The 13,991-nt window shown below is 42.8% G+C and overlaps 1 protein-coding gene across 17 annotated transcripts in view; it reads left to right on the top strand.

The window, feature by feature from the left end:
* EPHA5 (EPH receptor A5) overlaps positions 1-13,991 on the top strand; it is a 323,509-nt gene that overhangs the window by 174,382 nt on the left and 135,136 nt on the right. For all 17 annotated transcript variants that reach the window (XM_034771961.1, XM_034771956.1, XM_034771968.1 and 14 more), the window contains one exon: positions 7,608-7,767. In XM_034771961.1, the coding sequence (XP_034627852.1) occupies positions 7,608-7,767 (160 nt within the window). The remainder of the gene's footprint in view (positions 1-7,607; positions 7,768-13,991) is intronic.

Raw genomic sequence — 13,991 nt, 5'->3', positions numbered from 1 at the left:
CCATAGGAGGCTTGTCAGAGTAAGGACAGAAGATTGACCTTGGGCAAGTTCCTTCCCCTCTCTCTTCCTCTGTTTCCCCTTCCTCACTTCATCTGTCTTGTTCGTTTAGAGCGTGAGCTCTTTGGAGCAGGGACTGTCTATTGTGGGGTGTGTGTGTGTACATAGGGCCTGGCACAATGGGGCCCTGCTCTGGCTGGGAGCATCTAGGCACTATGGTAATATACAAAACACTTAAAAATGGGGAGTGTCATTGCACCACGTAGGCATGTCCTCATCCTTGGGGCAGAGCGGAGCTGCCGTGCTCCAAGGAGAGCACCGGGGAGCTTCCAGTCTCAGAAAGGCAGGATTTTCTGCTGATAGAAGCAGCATCCCCACAACCCTCTCTTTCATGGGATGCAACCTACTACCTTACGCAAGCAGGCCAGCTCAGTTTTCCAGTGCAACAGAGGGAGTGACCCAGAGCACAGGGCCTTCAAATCTGCTTGCATTGGCCTGGGCAGCACAAGGTGGGGAAGGTTCATTTGTGCTCTGCGCCCACATGAAGGCCAGCCAGAATCTGGTCCTGAGTAGGGACATCGGTACCTGGCCCAAGACATTTAGGGACAAGTTGTGCCCCCGGAAGTGCATGCAGCTCCCATTGACTTCAGCTGGAATTGCTTCCCTGGGTCTGAGGGCAGAATTTTAGCCCTGGGTCTTCAAAATAAACAGTGGCTCAAGGTGCTAAGAATCAGGACACCTTTCCATGTCATTCGGGACAGGCACATTCGTTTGGATAAAGTTGGCACCCCCTGAGTGTTTGTCCAAATCTCCAACTGGAACCTTTTTGTGCTTTCCAGAAAGTTTGGGATGTTTGTTTTCTTTTGCATAGTCCTCTTGTTCCAGTGCCTCTGGGCCCCGATAAACCCACTGAGCAAGGCTTTTCTGGTGCTTCTTACCTGGCTGGAATAGGATATATCTCACATCTCCCACGGACGCTGGGTTTGATGAAACTCCTAGCCCGGTTTTCTAAACACAAAGAATTTGGATAAACTGCAAATGAGCGTCTGAACTTGTCAGCGTTGAGCCAAATTGAACGTTTTGATTCTTTTGCTATTAGCACTTCACTGCTCACAATACATACACAACACCCTGTGTCCCACCCAGAGTGCCAGTACCAGCCACCCACCTGCCCCCAAATGCCATTTATGCAGGACAGATTGCTTGAGGAAGGATGAAAATATTGTAGGTTCACGGGGCTCAATCCTCAGCTGTGCTAAGTTTACATTCAGTGAAGCTCAGGAGTTCTGGCAGGGAAAGAGGGTGAATCTAAGTTTCGGCTGGAAAAAAAGATTCTGGGGCACTGCAGGTGCTAACAGAAACTTGCTTCCAAGAGGAATATGCCACCAGTTCAGAGGAAGAGGCTTTTTCACCTTGTGACATGTTAGCCTAGGAGGAAGGGAAGTAGCCAGTATTGTTGACAAGCGAATAAGGATGGGTTCTGTGGAGCAGAAGGGGAGGGGAATGAGGGGTTCGGAAGGGCAGAACCAAGTCCAGATGTCTGAGATGGAAATCTGTTCATCCAGACAGACAGACAGTAGATTTTGGCTCCCAGAAATGTTGACCAGAGAGTAGGGTAACAGTGTGGCCTCATGGACCAAGCACTGGACTGGGACTCAGGAGATCTGAGTTTTGTTTCTGGCTCCGCCACTGGTCTGCTGGGTGACCTTGGGCAAATCACTTCCCCTCTTTGTGCTTCAGTTTCCCCATTTGTAAAAAGGGGATCGTAATACTACCTTCCTTTGTAAAGCACTTTGAGATCTACTGGTGAAAAGTGCTATATAATAGGTATTATTACCATATATTTCATCATCCCTCTCACCTGGTTTGACCAATCCAATTGCATTTGGCCATCAAATGAATAAAATGTTTAACAGATTACTAATATTTGTACACATTTGATTAATTCATAAGTGTCAAACCTCTTTTACACAATGTTATTTATTCTTTACTTTTTTAAAAAATTAAGACATTACAATAAACATTATAACAAATACAATTGTGTAAATGATCTGTGAGAGTTATGCACCCAAGCCAAGATTTTCAAAAGTGACTAGTGATTTTGGATGCACAACCTGGGACACCTTAAAAGGGTCCAGTTTGCAAAAAATGCTGTGCACCCAACCTCTGAAAATCAGGACCTTTAAAAGTGTCTCAAGTTAAGAATCCAAAAATTGAAGCACTCAAAATCACTAGTTACTTTTGGAAATCTTGACCATGCTATATAGTAATTTTCAAGGCTGTGTGAGATTTACAATTCCTAGAAACAACAACAGGAGTTAATCATATAAAATATAATCTTATTAATTGCTGAATGTCCTCAATTCCCAATGAAGTCAACAAGTGCTGAGGGTGCCTGGCCTCCGAGCTGGTTGGAAAATTAGGGAGGGGGGTTTCCCATGGAAAATTCCAACTATTTGGTGAAATAATCTAAAAAAAAGAAAAAAGTTTTGATTCTGAAATGCCCCTTTTGTGGGAGTTGTAGTTCAGGTTCCTCACTCTCTCATTCTTTTCTATAGGCCAGGCTCCTTGGTCAGAATACATCTCCCATGATGCACCACAGTCTCCCCTCTGATACATCAAGGGAGCCCCTGGCCATGGTGAATCATGGGAGATAAAGTCTGGCTGGGGAGCTCAGCCCACAGAGAAGAAGAGGGGACAAGAGGAAACCAAACTACAACTCCAATGAGGCACCATGGTAAATAGCCAAATAAAAATATTTCAGTTTTCATCTGAAAAAAAATATTTTTGGTTTTGGGGCATATTTTTTTTTTTAATGAAAAATCAAAACTTTCCGCAGAAAGCACTTTTCACCAAAAAAAAACAAAAAAAAACCTTTAGTTGAAAACCCAGTTTTCTGTTGAAAAAAAAAATTAACAGAAAAATTGAGACCATTCCTACTCAGCTCCTTCCAGGATTGGGTCCTTAATCCCTTGGAAAAGACTTGATTCATTTTAGAGCCGTGTATGCGAAATGTATGCCCACTGCTAAATTTGGATGGTTAGTGAAATAGAACGTAAGAATGTATCACACAAGAGAAGCCTTGTAATTGTGGTTATATTTCTCAAATTGCGTAAATTACATTAGATGAATGCAGAAAGCTGTGTTTAGAGAACAGTAAAACCAAGAAGGTTGGCCTTTAACCCTTTCACTGATTGGTCTCCAGCAAACCATCTGTGCTGCCATTGTCCACAGAATCTATGCTGTGTGAGGCCATAGCTAATACAGTCAGCTGCACAACGGTTTCCCCCCCCCCTCGCTCCCTCCCACCCTAGAGATCCCTAGGACATTCAGCAACAATCAGTCAAGTAACAGTGAAATATGCCAAAGTTTCTTAAAGACGTAGGCACAACAGGGTGCGGCAATGATGTAGTTAGCGTGCTTAGAACATAGTTTTCACCCAGAAAGCCCCTTGCTGATACTGATGCCTACTGCATCTTTGGAATTCCTTTAACAGAGCTTCAGGTGAACGGATGTTTGCTCCATTTTTTTCAGAAAGATTCAAGTCAGTTGTTCCCATAAAAGGAGAGAACAATGTTTTATTCTGGGCGCTAATACACTGCATTGAAAATAAACCGGTTAGTTCACAACTACAATGTAGTTCATGTGCCAAAACACCAAAAGTCATGTTTTCAGTATAAAATAACCCCATTTTTTTATTATCTCCACCCCCTCCCCCAATGAACCTCTCAGGGACAGATTTTCTAAAGCACTCAACATGCACAAGTGGGGTCACATTTTCGCTCAGTACCCAGTGGTTTTCAGTGAAAGTTTCAGGGTGCTGAAACCTTTCGAAAAGCTGACTCTCAGTTTAATTTGTCCATATGTGCCAACCCAGGTTTCTCCCTTTGTCCTGGATTACTTTATAAGGCATGCAACGGGCAGTTGGAACATCGAGCTGGATTGTACTGTTGGGTATAGCTCTTCTCTGGGGCAGAGCGGGGCTGGCACATGCTATGGGAAACTCTGGGGAGGGATTGTGTCTCAGCTTCGCAGGGCTGCCAGGGGATGTGCAATGCACTTCAGGAGGGGACCCAATACCACTGCTCCAGTGAGTCCAAGTAACACTGACATTGCAGAGAGAGAAGACTTTTGGTTGATTTGATTTAGGCATAGTTCCAGGAAAGATTTGCTCTGAAGTATTATTCACCTTCTTTGTCTCCATATTCAGTAGATGAAGTGCTTTACGATTTGTGTGCACATTTGAAGTGTCCCTATTATTTTTGAAGTGTTGATTGAAATTGAACTTTCCTCGGCATTGGAAATGTAGCTATTTCAAAATGGTGATATTGTGATGAGATATGAAGCAAGGAACTAGAATTTGTCTTTGCTTGAAATAAAAAACCATTCATTCTTTTGTTACATTGCTCACAAACGTTACGCTGCTGTACATTTTGCACTTGCCTTTGACTAGACTAGGGTAAATTATCTCCAATGTTTTAACCTACTATCATTACTATTAATGACGAGCCAGTAATTAACAATGAAAAATGCAGGATTATTTTTTTCTTTTGTTGTGTTTGCAAATTGTCTTTAAATAGATCACAACAGTTTTATTCAAATTATTCTCAAATGTCTTCATCAAATAGTTCTTAGTCTGCAAATCGTTCATAAGTAGCTGTTGCAACCTTTCATAGTTCACACTGTCTTGGTCATTGACATAAGTCACGTGGTATTGTTTCTGTTATCTGATTGGGGCACTGAATCCACAACATACTTAAGCATGTGCTTAGCTTTCCACATGTGTGTAGTCCCATTGGCTTCAAAGGGAGTATGGAGAAGCTTAAAGTGAGGTATGTGTTTAAATGCCTTGCTGAATTGGAGGCTAGGTTTTCATGTAACTAAACAATATAAATGTGAATTATAAAACTGAATATATAGTTTGAAATTTGCTTTTGGCTAATATTGAAGCTTGGTATTTTCAATAATAAAGCGCATGCACTCGAAAGTTTGCAGAAAGCAAACACGAATGAGTTGTGAATGTAATCGGATTGAAATGCAAGTCAGAATTTGAACTAATATTAACATCCCATTTCCCCCACTATTCATTCAGCTAATTGCTATGTCATCCTTAGCACTTCTCGTTTGTCATTAACTTAATTTGCATTCTCTTGCCAGACAGCCCTGTACAATAATAAATTAAGAAAGCATGTCCCCATGTTATAAGAATGATTTGTCTTGAGAGTCGGAGAAAATTAAGGCTTGAATCACATTCTTTTAAAAGAAATCACATCCTAAAAGTAAACAGAACAGCTTTTTCCATTTTTTGTCCAACCCAGACCCATTAGCTGGGCAGGCAAATTTCCCATGGTTTAATTAGAAAATGGAGTACCATAAATTTGGAGTTTTCTAGTGATCACTCGGGACTTGGGTGCTTGATCCACAGCTCATTAAAGTCAGTGGGTGTGGTGGACTGTCTCCCTCAGCCCAGGAAGGACTAATACCATGTCCAAAGTCTGCCTAGTCTTTCTTTCAAGGCACTGTTGTCTTCTTTGAACATCAGACTCAGAAAGTAACACCAAGCAAAGCTATTCCCTGAACAGGCTGCAGGGACCTAGAAGCCATTCCTTACCCATGCCCTGCTCCCTCTCTTAGGCCCAGCCATAGGAGTGCACCACTTCCTCCCACAACTCCCTCATACTTGCTGGCATTTGCACTCACTTGATCGGTCACAGGTGAGGCTCGGACCAACTCCCCTTAAAGGTCAGCCATCCTGTGACAGACGCCCATTGACTTCAAGTGACTTTGGATCCGACCTTAAAAGATCTGCCTCGAAATCATGTGTTTATCTTAAAATGCCATTATGGAGAGCTGAAGGGAGATAGTGATTAAAAAACAAAACTGTTGTCAACGCTGTTGCCCTTAATTTACATGATCGGATGCTGATTGTTTAGTAAGTAAATATTTCTAGCAGCAATTACCAAACATTTGAGTCCGATGTTAAATCAAAGATGACCACAAACTGCTCATTTACACTAAAAACTTATTTACATGCAGAATTATTTCAGCAAATGTATTTAAGGGTCCTTACCACACACACAAAAGTGTGTGTGTCGTTAGATCTGTATATAATATGTGTGTGTGTGTGTGTGTATGTGTGTGTAGATATCTATATCTATTTGTTTTTTAGTATTTTTGGTTAGTATTTCTTTAACCAAGCATAAAATTTAGATAACAGCGCTGATTTTCATTTTCACTAAGGCCACTGGCAAGGTACACTGTGTCATATAAAGGGGCTCACTTTAAGGCATCTTTATATTGCCAGAAAGATGGAAAGTGGCCTTAGTGTGAATCAGGGACTGATTTTTCCATCTCCCTACACGTTGGCTCTGATTTTTAGTTACACTGTTCTGGCAGTGTAGATATAACCTGTGCTCACTTTGTGGTCTCTTTGCGCTGCCAGAACCATTTAAAATGGCTTGAGTGGAAATGAGGATCAGGCCCTTCATGTTGTGCTTGACACTTGTGCAAAGTGGATTTCAAATGCGATGTCCTGAGTCAGTGGTGTTTGACCAGAAAACAAGACTTCTGTTTCATTAACAATTGTGAGGTTTTGATTTTTGTTTAAATTCTGCATCAGAATGAAACTTTGACCTTGGAAATTTATTTGTGTGTGTGTGTGTGTGTGTGTGTGTGTGTGTGTAAATACTAACGAGAGAGAGAGAGAGTCACCCCATTGGTTAGGGCACTTCCCTGGGACATAGGAGACCCAGGTTCAAGTCCCTGCTGTATATAGAAAGTGTCAGTCTCTTTGTCCCACTTGAGGTCTTCCACTTTTGGACAAATAATTAAATATTCATTCAACTGGTGGAACTTGTTGCCAGGGGATGTTGTAAAGGCCAAAACTATAACAGGATTCAAAAAAGACTAGATAAGTTCCTGAAGGATAGGTCCATCAATGGCTATTAGCCAGGATGGGCAGGAATGCAACACCATGCTCGGAATGTCCCTAGCCTCTGAGGGCCAGAAGCTGGAACTGGATGACAGGGGAGGAATCACTTGATAATTGCCCTGTTCTGTTCATTCCCTCTGAAGCACCTGGCATTGGCCACTGTCAAAAGACAGGACACTAGGCTAGATGGACCATTGATCTGACCCAGTATAGCCATTCTTTTGGTCTGATTGGGCCAGAGTGGGGGCCCTAACCACTGGGCTATTGGCTATTCTGGGGGATGGACGTCTCTCATGTTCTCTGGCCAAAATCAGAAATTCCATCCTGGACCAGAGAAGGATTCGGTTTCAACAAATCATCATTATCCAGTTAAAAAAAACCCACCATTTTATGGAAAAATTCCTGACCTGTTATATTTTACATCCACTTCACTCTAGAGTGAAATGACTATATAAAGTGACGGGCAATAGAGAATTGGACCCCATGTCTTTGCAGTATGTAGTCTTCATATAGATTTTTGTGGGGTAGAGAGTCTCATTAATACATGTTCAGTCATTCTGTCTAAACATGTTGGTATAGTCATTATTAGTACTATTGCTGCTGTGTTAATTAGCAATTTGTATTTTGCTAGTGTTTTTCTTTACATGCTTGAACTCTGCATTTTTTGTGGGGGGGAAAGGATCAAGAGACCAGCTACACCATCATCAAATCGAAAGAGACGAAGATCACGGTGGATGGCTTGAAACCCGCGTCGACGTATATCTTCCAAATCCGAGCGCGCACGGCAGCAGGGTATGGTGGCTTCAGTCGAAGATTTGAGTTTGAAACCAGCCCAGTGTGTAAGTAATTTTAATTACTGTCAGCTCATGTCTCCGAAATGATTACCAGAAAAGAGTTAGTGGATCAATATCGTTGCAAGGGACTCTGTCAGTCTCCCTATCATCCTCCTTCTCTCTCTGACCTGATCCATTTAGTGAAGAAGTATCCGTCATGGCATTGCTGCGGGTTGGACAGGTGAACATATATTGGTCCCTGGTTCCTCATTTCATTTCGTCTCGAGGGAGATGAAAAGTCAGGAAGTCTTCAAACTTAGGAAATTTATGAAGCTTGCTGGTCAGAAAATGTCTGTTTACTGCTGTCTCCCTTGCATTGAAATGTTGCCATTTACTCATTACTGTGTCTTTGGGTTTTTACTGCATTCTTCTTCCCATAGTCGGGAATTTCCTGTGGAACCCTTGAAAGTTAGTGCCAGGGCCGAAGGGAGGCTGGCAGGGCCAGTGCTACCATTAAGGCAAACTAGGCAGTTGTCTAGGGCGCCAAGATTTGGGGGCGCCAAAAAGCGGTGCCCCCAATTTTTTTTACAGCGTTCCTATGCCCCCTCCCTGAGCGTGTGGTGGCCGCTCCACTTCTCCCGCCTCCCAGGCTTGCAGCATCAATCCGCTGATTGGCTTTGCAAGCCTGGGAGGGGAGGAGAATTAGAGCGGGGGCGGCGTGCTTGGGGAGGAGGCGGAGCAGAGGTGAGCTGAGGTGGGGAGCTGCTGCACGGTTCCCCGGGCTGGGGGGATGGGGAGCTGCCATGGGTGTGCCTCAGGGTGGGGGGGGGAGAGCTGCCGCGGAGGGGGGTATGTGCCTGGGGGGGCGGGGAGCTGCTGCAGGGCTGGGGAGGGGGGCGCAAGGTGGAAGTTTCGCCTAGGGCCCTGGAGGCTGGCATATATTTCACCAGGCTCTTGTACTGTTGTACACCTCTTAATGTGGTATGTGGAGGATTCCGAGACATCTCTGAAATATCTTCTGAGTGTATTGCTAGTGAAAGGTTCTAATAAAAAAACCTCCCAACATCACTTGTGGTGCATCTATAAGAGAAAGAGCTTTGACATCAAAGAGATCATTGAACATTAGAATCCTTCCGCAGCAAGCACTGTAGTTTGCAAAAACAGTTTTCAACCCCATCCCAGTGCTCCTAACTTTTCCAAAATGTCACCTTTTGATCTGAAATTTAGGGGAGAGGGAGGGAGGGTTGGTTAGGAGAGGAGGAATCCTTTCATGTGCTTTTGAGTTTACTGAAAGTGAATAGATGCAGTTTAGCACTTACAACAACAACGTAATCAAGCAAAACCCTTTTATTTTTTTTGGAAAGGACTATAACAAAAGGTCTGAAATATGAGCCTTGGCCTGGGGCAGGGAAAAGTTCTCCCTGAAGATTAATTATTTTGTTTGGTTTATAAAAAATGTTTCTGAGTATCTAAAGTTTGAGCATTTGAAGATCATGTCCTGAGCGCAAATGACAGATCATTTCCTTGGGCTATTTTCTGCCCTCTGGTAGAGCCCTATTGACTTGTGGTATTTTGTTATGTGTTTGTACAGCACCTAGCCCAACAGGGCCCTGATCCATGACTGAGGTTCCCAAAATTCTCACAGTAATAATAGTACAGATATAATAGAGGGCAAAATTTGGCCTATTAAGGACTCACTCCTATATACACTTTACACACACACTTAACTTTTAGCATAACTTCAATGGAGCAACACATGGACTTAAGGGTCACACTTGCATGTTTGCAGGATTGGGACCTAAATCTGTTGGTGCGTATTTAGAGATGCCATTGTGTAAATTCATAGCCAGTTAAATAGACTAATTTAAAGCCATGAAATACCCTTTACCCCCACTCCCCACCCACAAACACCCCCCCCCCGCTGCCTGGCTTGATGTAATGGTGCAGGAAGCATGCCCTGTAGCCCCGTTAACTCCCCCTTCTAGCAGGAGAGCAAGAGGCAAATGCAGCCCGGTCCAAGGAGGACGTAGAAGACAAAGTGCAGGGCATCTGACTGCAGCAAAATGGCAAATTCTCTGAGGAAATGCTTACTGTGGTTGGCACAGTGGACAGATGCTAAATGCCACAGGAGCAAAGTCATAGAGCAACTGATTCAGGCTGTCTGCATTCTCAGGTGGATGACACTGCGTCAGTTTGCGCCAGTTCACGTTTTCCAGCAACCATAAGGGTTGAAAACATTTTTTTTAAATCGAAGCTCAGATTCCACTGCGTAATTCTGTGGCGGGGGTGAATTCCATGGAACTGTGGAGCGTGTGGGCTCTGATTATATTTAAAGGATCAGTTTTAAGCTGTTTGCCATGTAGACAAAGTCCTAAGCACTTTAATATAGTGCACAGCTAGCCAGGGGTGTGTTTTTTTACACCCCTGACTGACAAAAATGTTACTGACAAAAGTGCAGTGTAGTCATGGCCTCAATTGTTTTTATAGACTATGATGGAGAAATACTTTTTGTCCCTTGCTTACCTATTCTTTGCAGTGGTGGCGGTGATCATTTTCACTGTCATAAAATATGTCCTCTGTGTACCTATTTCAATTTGTACAAGTGACATTTATTAATCTTGGATGCTATTTGTATGCAAGAGGGGTTTAATCATTGTAATATTCGGTTCATTCCTTTGGTGAACAGCAAGTCATGCTGTATGTTTTCCTTATAAATTGACATTCATCAGCTGTTTAATTACTGCTTCCCTGGTTCATTTAAAAGTCAGCATCAGTTCTTTAAAAAAGATACAATGTTGTCATGTCAATGAGAGTTACCTTTCACTCTCAACTCTGGAGTCAGTGGCAAAGCTAACATAGTGCAAATACCATAGTGATGCAAACGTTAATGCAATATGACTTTTCTATTTAATGTATTTCTTATTGCATTAACCACTATAATCATGTCCTATAAGTAGAAACCAAACCATATTATGCTGGAAAATAATTCTGTATTATGATAGGCAAGGTCTGGATGCAGTAGAAAAGTTCCTAATTTAGAGTAGTTCAGTAATCATGTTTCAGAATATTAATAAGTAATATAGTGGCATTTATTCCACATTTGGCCCATTGCTACCATGACCTAATATCACAAGCCAAAATAATGATAGTTTTGAACGACTTATCATGGAAATCTTGGGAATAGTCATCGTGGCTCTCAAAACAATAATAATATTTTACAGGGCATAGCATCATAATGTTTCAAAGTGCTTTACAACCATTCATTAATTGATTGATTTTTGCAAACCCCTCTGTTTGAATATTCCCATTTTGTCACTAGAGAAACTGAGGCACAAAGATTAAGGGTCTGATACAAATCTCGCTGAAGTCAATGGAATGGCTCCAATTCAGCATTGCATCCCTATGCAGCAAAGCACTTCAGCATTGACTTACGTGGGACTTAAGCACATGCTTAAAAGCTTTGCAGAATAGGGATGGGTTTTAAGCATGTGCTTAAATGTTTTGCTCAACTGCAGCTCCATTGACTTCAGTGGGCTTTGGAAAAAGCCCTATGACACGGGTCCTCAAAGACATTTAGGTGCCTAACTCCCATTGAAACCAGTGGGAGTGTGTGGTAGAACCAGGAATACAATTCAGATTGGCAGCTCCCAGGCCTGTGTTTTAATCTTGGTCACGCCGTGCAGGAAGCCGAGCTCTAGCGGATGCCGTATCCTTTCGATAGACCTGTGAAAGGGAAGCCCTGCTCTTGCTCTGACTGGGGTCCATGGGGGAAAGTGCATTGGCAGGCCCTATATTGCACACACTCTTAGCCGCTCTCACACGGAGTGGCTAGTGAACGTCCGTCCATAGCACGCAGGAGCACTGGGAGAGACGAGCTGCTACCAACCTGCCGTGTGTATCACAGGCTAAAGAGGTTTGATTTGTGTGGGAAAGGAGTAGGGCTGGCTGGCTAGAGCGCGCCAACAGAAGCTGCCAGCTCTAGTACTGAGCGGTATGTTTCAGCTGAATGGAACAGCAATGAATGTCCCACCTGGGCAATGTTAGCCAGCAGTTTGGAATCCTGCCATCTGCCAACAGGGCTCCTTGTAACGCAGAACATCTGTCCGCTTCGCTGCTTCCCCTCCCAATGCAACCCTTAGTTTTTACCGACAGGATTCTGCGATTGCCACGGATCGTACTTCCTGTCACCTGTCACTCCAGTGACTCTACTATGTGCCAGTCAAAGGTTTGCAGGATTGGGCCCTACCGTGGCAGTGCAATAAACTCAGCATGGTTATTTGCAGCTTGTAAGCCAAATGTTGTCAACTTGCAGATATTAGCGACAGGGCAAGAGGGCAGTGGGGGCACATCCTGGTCTGAATTAATTTTAAATGAGGGTTTTACGTTCAAATCTACTGGTGGTAACTATCTTGTCCCTCCAGCAGCCTGGCTCCCTTTCCCCCTCATACACCTAGCTCTCCAGCCCGCCACTGCAGTTACACCCCATCCCGGCCTCTCCCCCACCATGCAGGTCTCCCTCTCTCTGCTATTCATCCCCTTTAGTTGAGGTTGGTCCTGCTTTGAGCAGGGGGTTGGACTAGATGACCTCCTGAGGTCCCTTCCAACCCTGATCTTCTATGATTCCTAACATTTTAGCTCTCCCCTGCTGCCTGGGAGCCCCCAACATCTCCCAGCAAACTTGGCCTTATTTCTCCATCCCCCAGCAAGAAGTAATAAAGTTAAATGGAACTGCTATACATTTGTGATGCTAGTAAAATCTCTAGGTGATGGTGTAGGTTTTGAGTAGTTAGACAATAAAGATTTAATGTTCTGGCCCAATCATTATGGAATCATCGACTGTACTTTAGCTGGGCCCTACTATATGTAATGAATTGCCAATCAGAGAGTTACCATACAAAGTGCTACTTGGAAACCCATTGCAAAATCGATGTTTAATACATTATGAGGTTTTTTAACATTTAATATTGGGCCTTATTCAATTATTTTATAGCTTCCATAAAATTAAGGACTCACTTCCCCTTCCATCTTTTAATTGAAGGCCTGCTTGACTGTGCAGTCAATTTCTGCTGATCCTTTGGGGGGAAGTGCTAATATGTCCCCCATGTTGTCCCCTACCTGTGGTTGTAATGAAGCCCATCACCCAAAATAACTGTGAGTCTGAACCTGCCTTCCCTGAACAGCCATGTCCCGAGGAGACCTCTACAAGCCAATATCTCCTGCCCTTGAAATTAAGGGGCATAGTTACCTCTGCTTCAGCTCCTCCCTTCTTCAAGGCACAGTGGAAAGCACTTTTTTGACCTAGTTTGCAGTACTGCCAACCCCAAGAGTTCCCAAAAATTATGTGATTGTCTTAAAATTAGACTTGGAAGGTTTAGCTTCTTATCGGTGAATGTCGGTAAACGTTGATCTCACCATACACACACAAACGGACAGAGCATGTTTCCATCTCTGACCAGTGAAATCAGAGTCAGGAAAATGCTGCTGGAGAACTTCTTAGAATTTGATGTAAGGATATTTACTTTGTATATTTTGACATTTGCTATTGTTTAACGGTTATCAAGCTTTAACTTTTTGAATCTCGGTGTCTATTCTCACTAAATAATTATTGTTTGACACCCTACCCCTACTGCTTGACCACCCCCAGGATTTCCCACAAATGCATAAAAATGTAAAAAAAAAAATTCTTGAACATTTATATTGTCCATCAACATTATGTATAGAAATCAAATTCTGCCAAGCCCAGTTCAAATTCATGCAATTTTTTAAAACACCAAATTTGGGCTCATTTTTCTTTGCTTTCTGGTATTGCAGCCCTCAGAGTTCACATTTTCAAGCTTTTCTCTGCAACCATGAGGGCTAGAAAGCCAACTTTTGCCACCTGTTACCGCAGAGATTCTACAGATCTCTCTATCCCAAGGAGATAGAAGCACTGTGGTAATCTCAAAAAACAATGCATGTTAAATGCTGGCAATTTCTGATATTTTTTAAATAGTGACCATTGTCTATAACGTTTATACTAACCTCTGTCTAGGACAATCTACTGTGGTGAGTGATTCTGATTATCTATTAGAACCATGACATTTTAGTGAAAATGTAAATATGGTTCAGATAACATTTATCCCCAGTTAGGAAGATGATTAATGTTTTCTAAGCAAGCAGTTCACTAGGAAGTTCATATGATTTGAGGCCAAAATGAGACAGTTTGAATTAATTTTAAAATGCTTACATTTAACCTCAAGTATGAGACTAGCTACTGGTTGACCAGTGACACTGTTTCTAAAGAGTAGACA

Source organism: Trachemys scripta, chromosome 5 (genome assembly GCF_013100865.1).
Source record: "Trachemys scripta elegans isolate TJP31775 chromosome 5, CAS_Tse_1.0, whole genome shotgun sequence".
In the NCBI taxonomy this organism is placed as follows: Eukaryota; Metazoa; Chordata; order Testudines; family Emydidae; genus Trachemys; species Trachemys scripta.
This window is presented reverse-complemented; position numbering and strand designations above follow the sequence as displayed.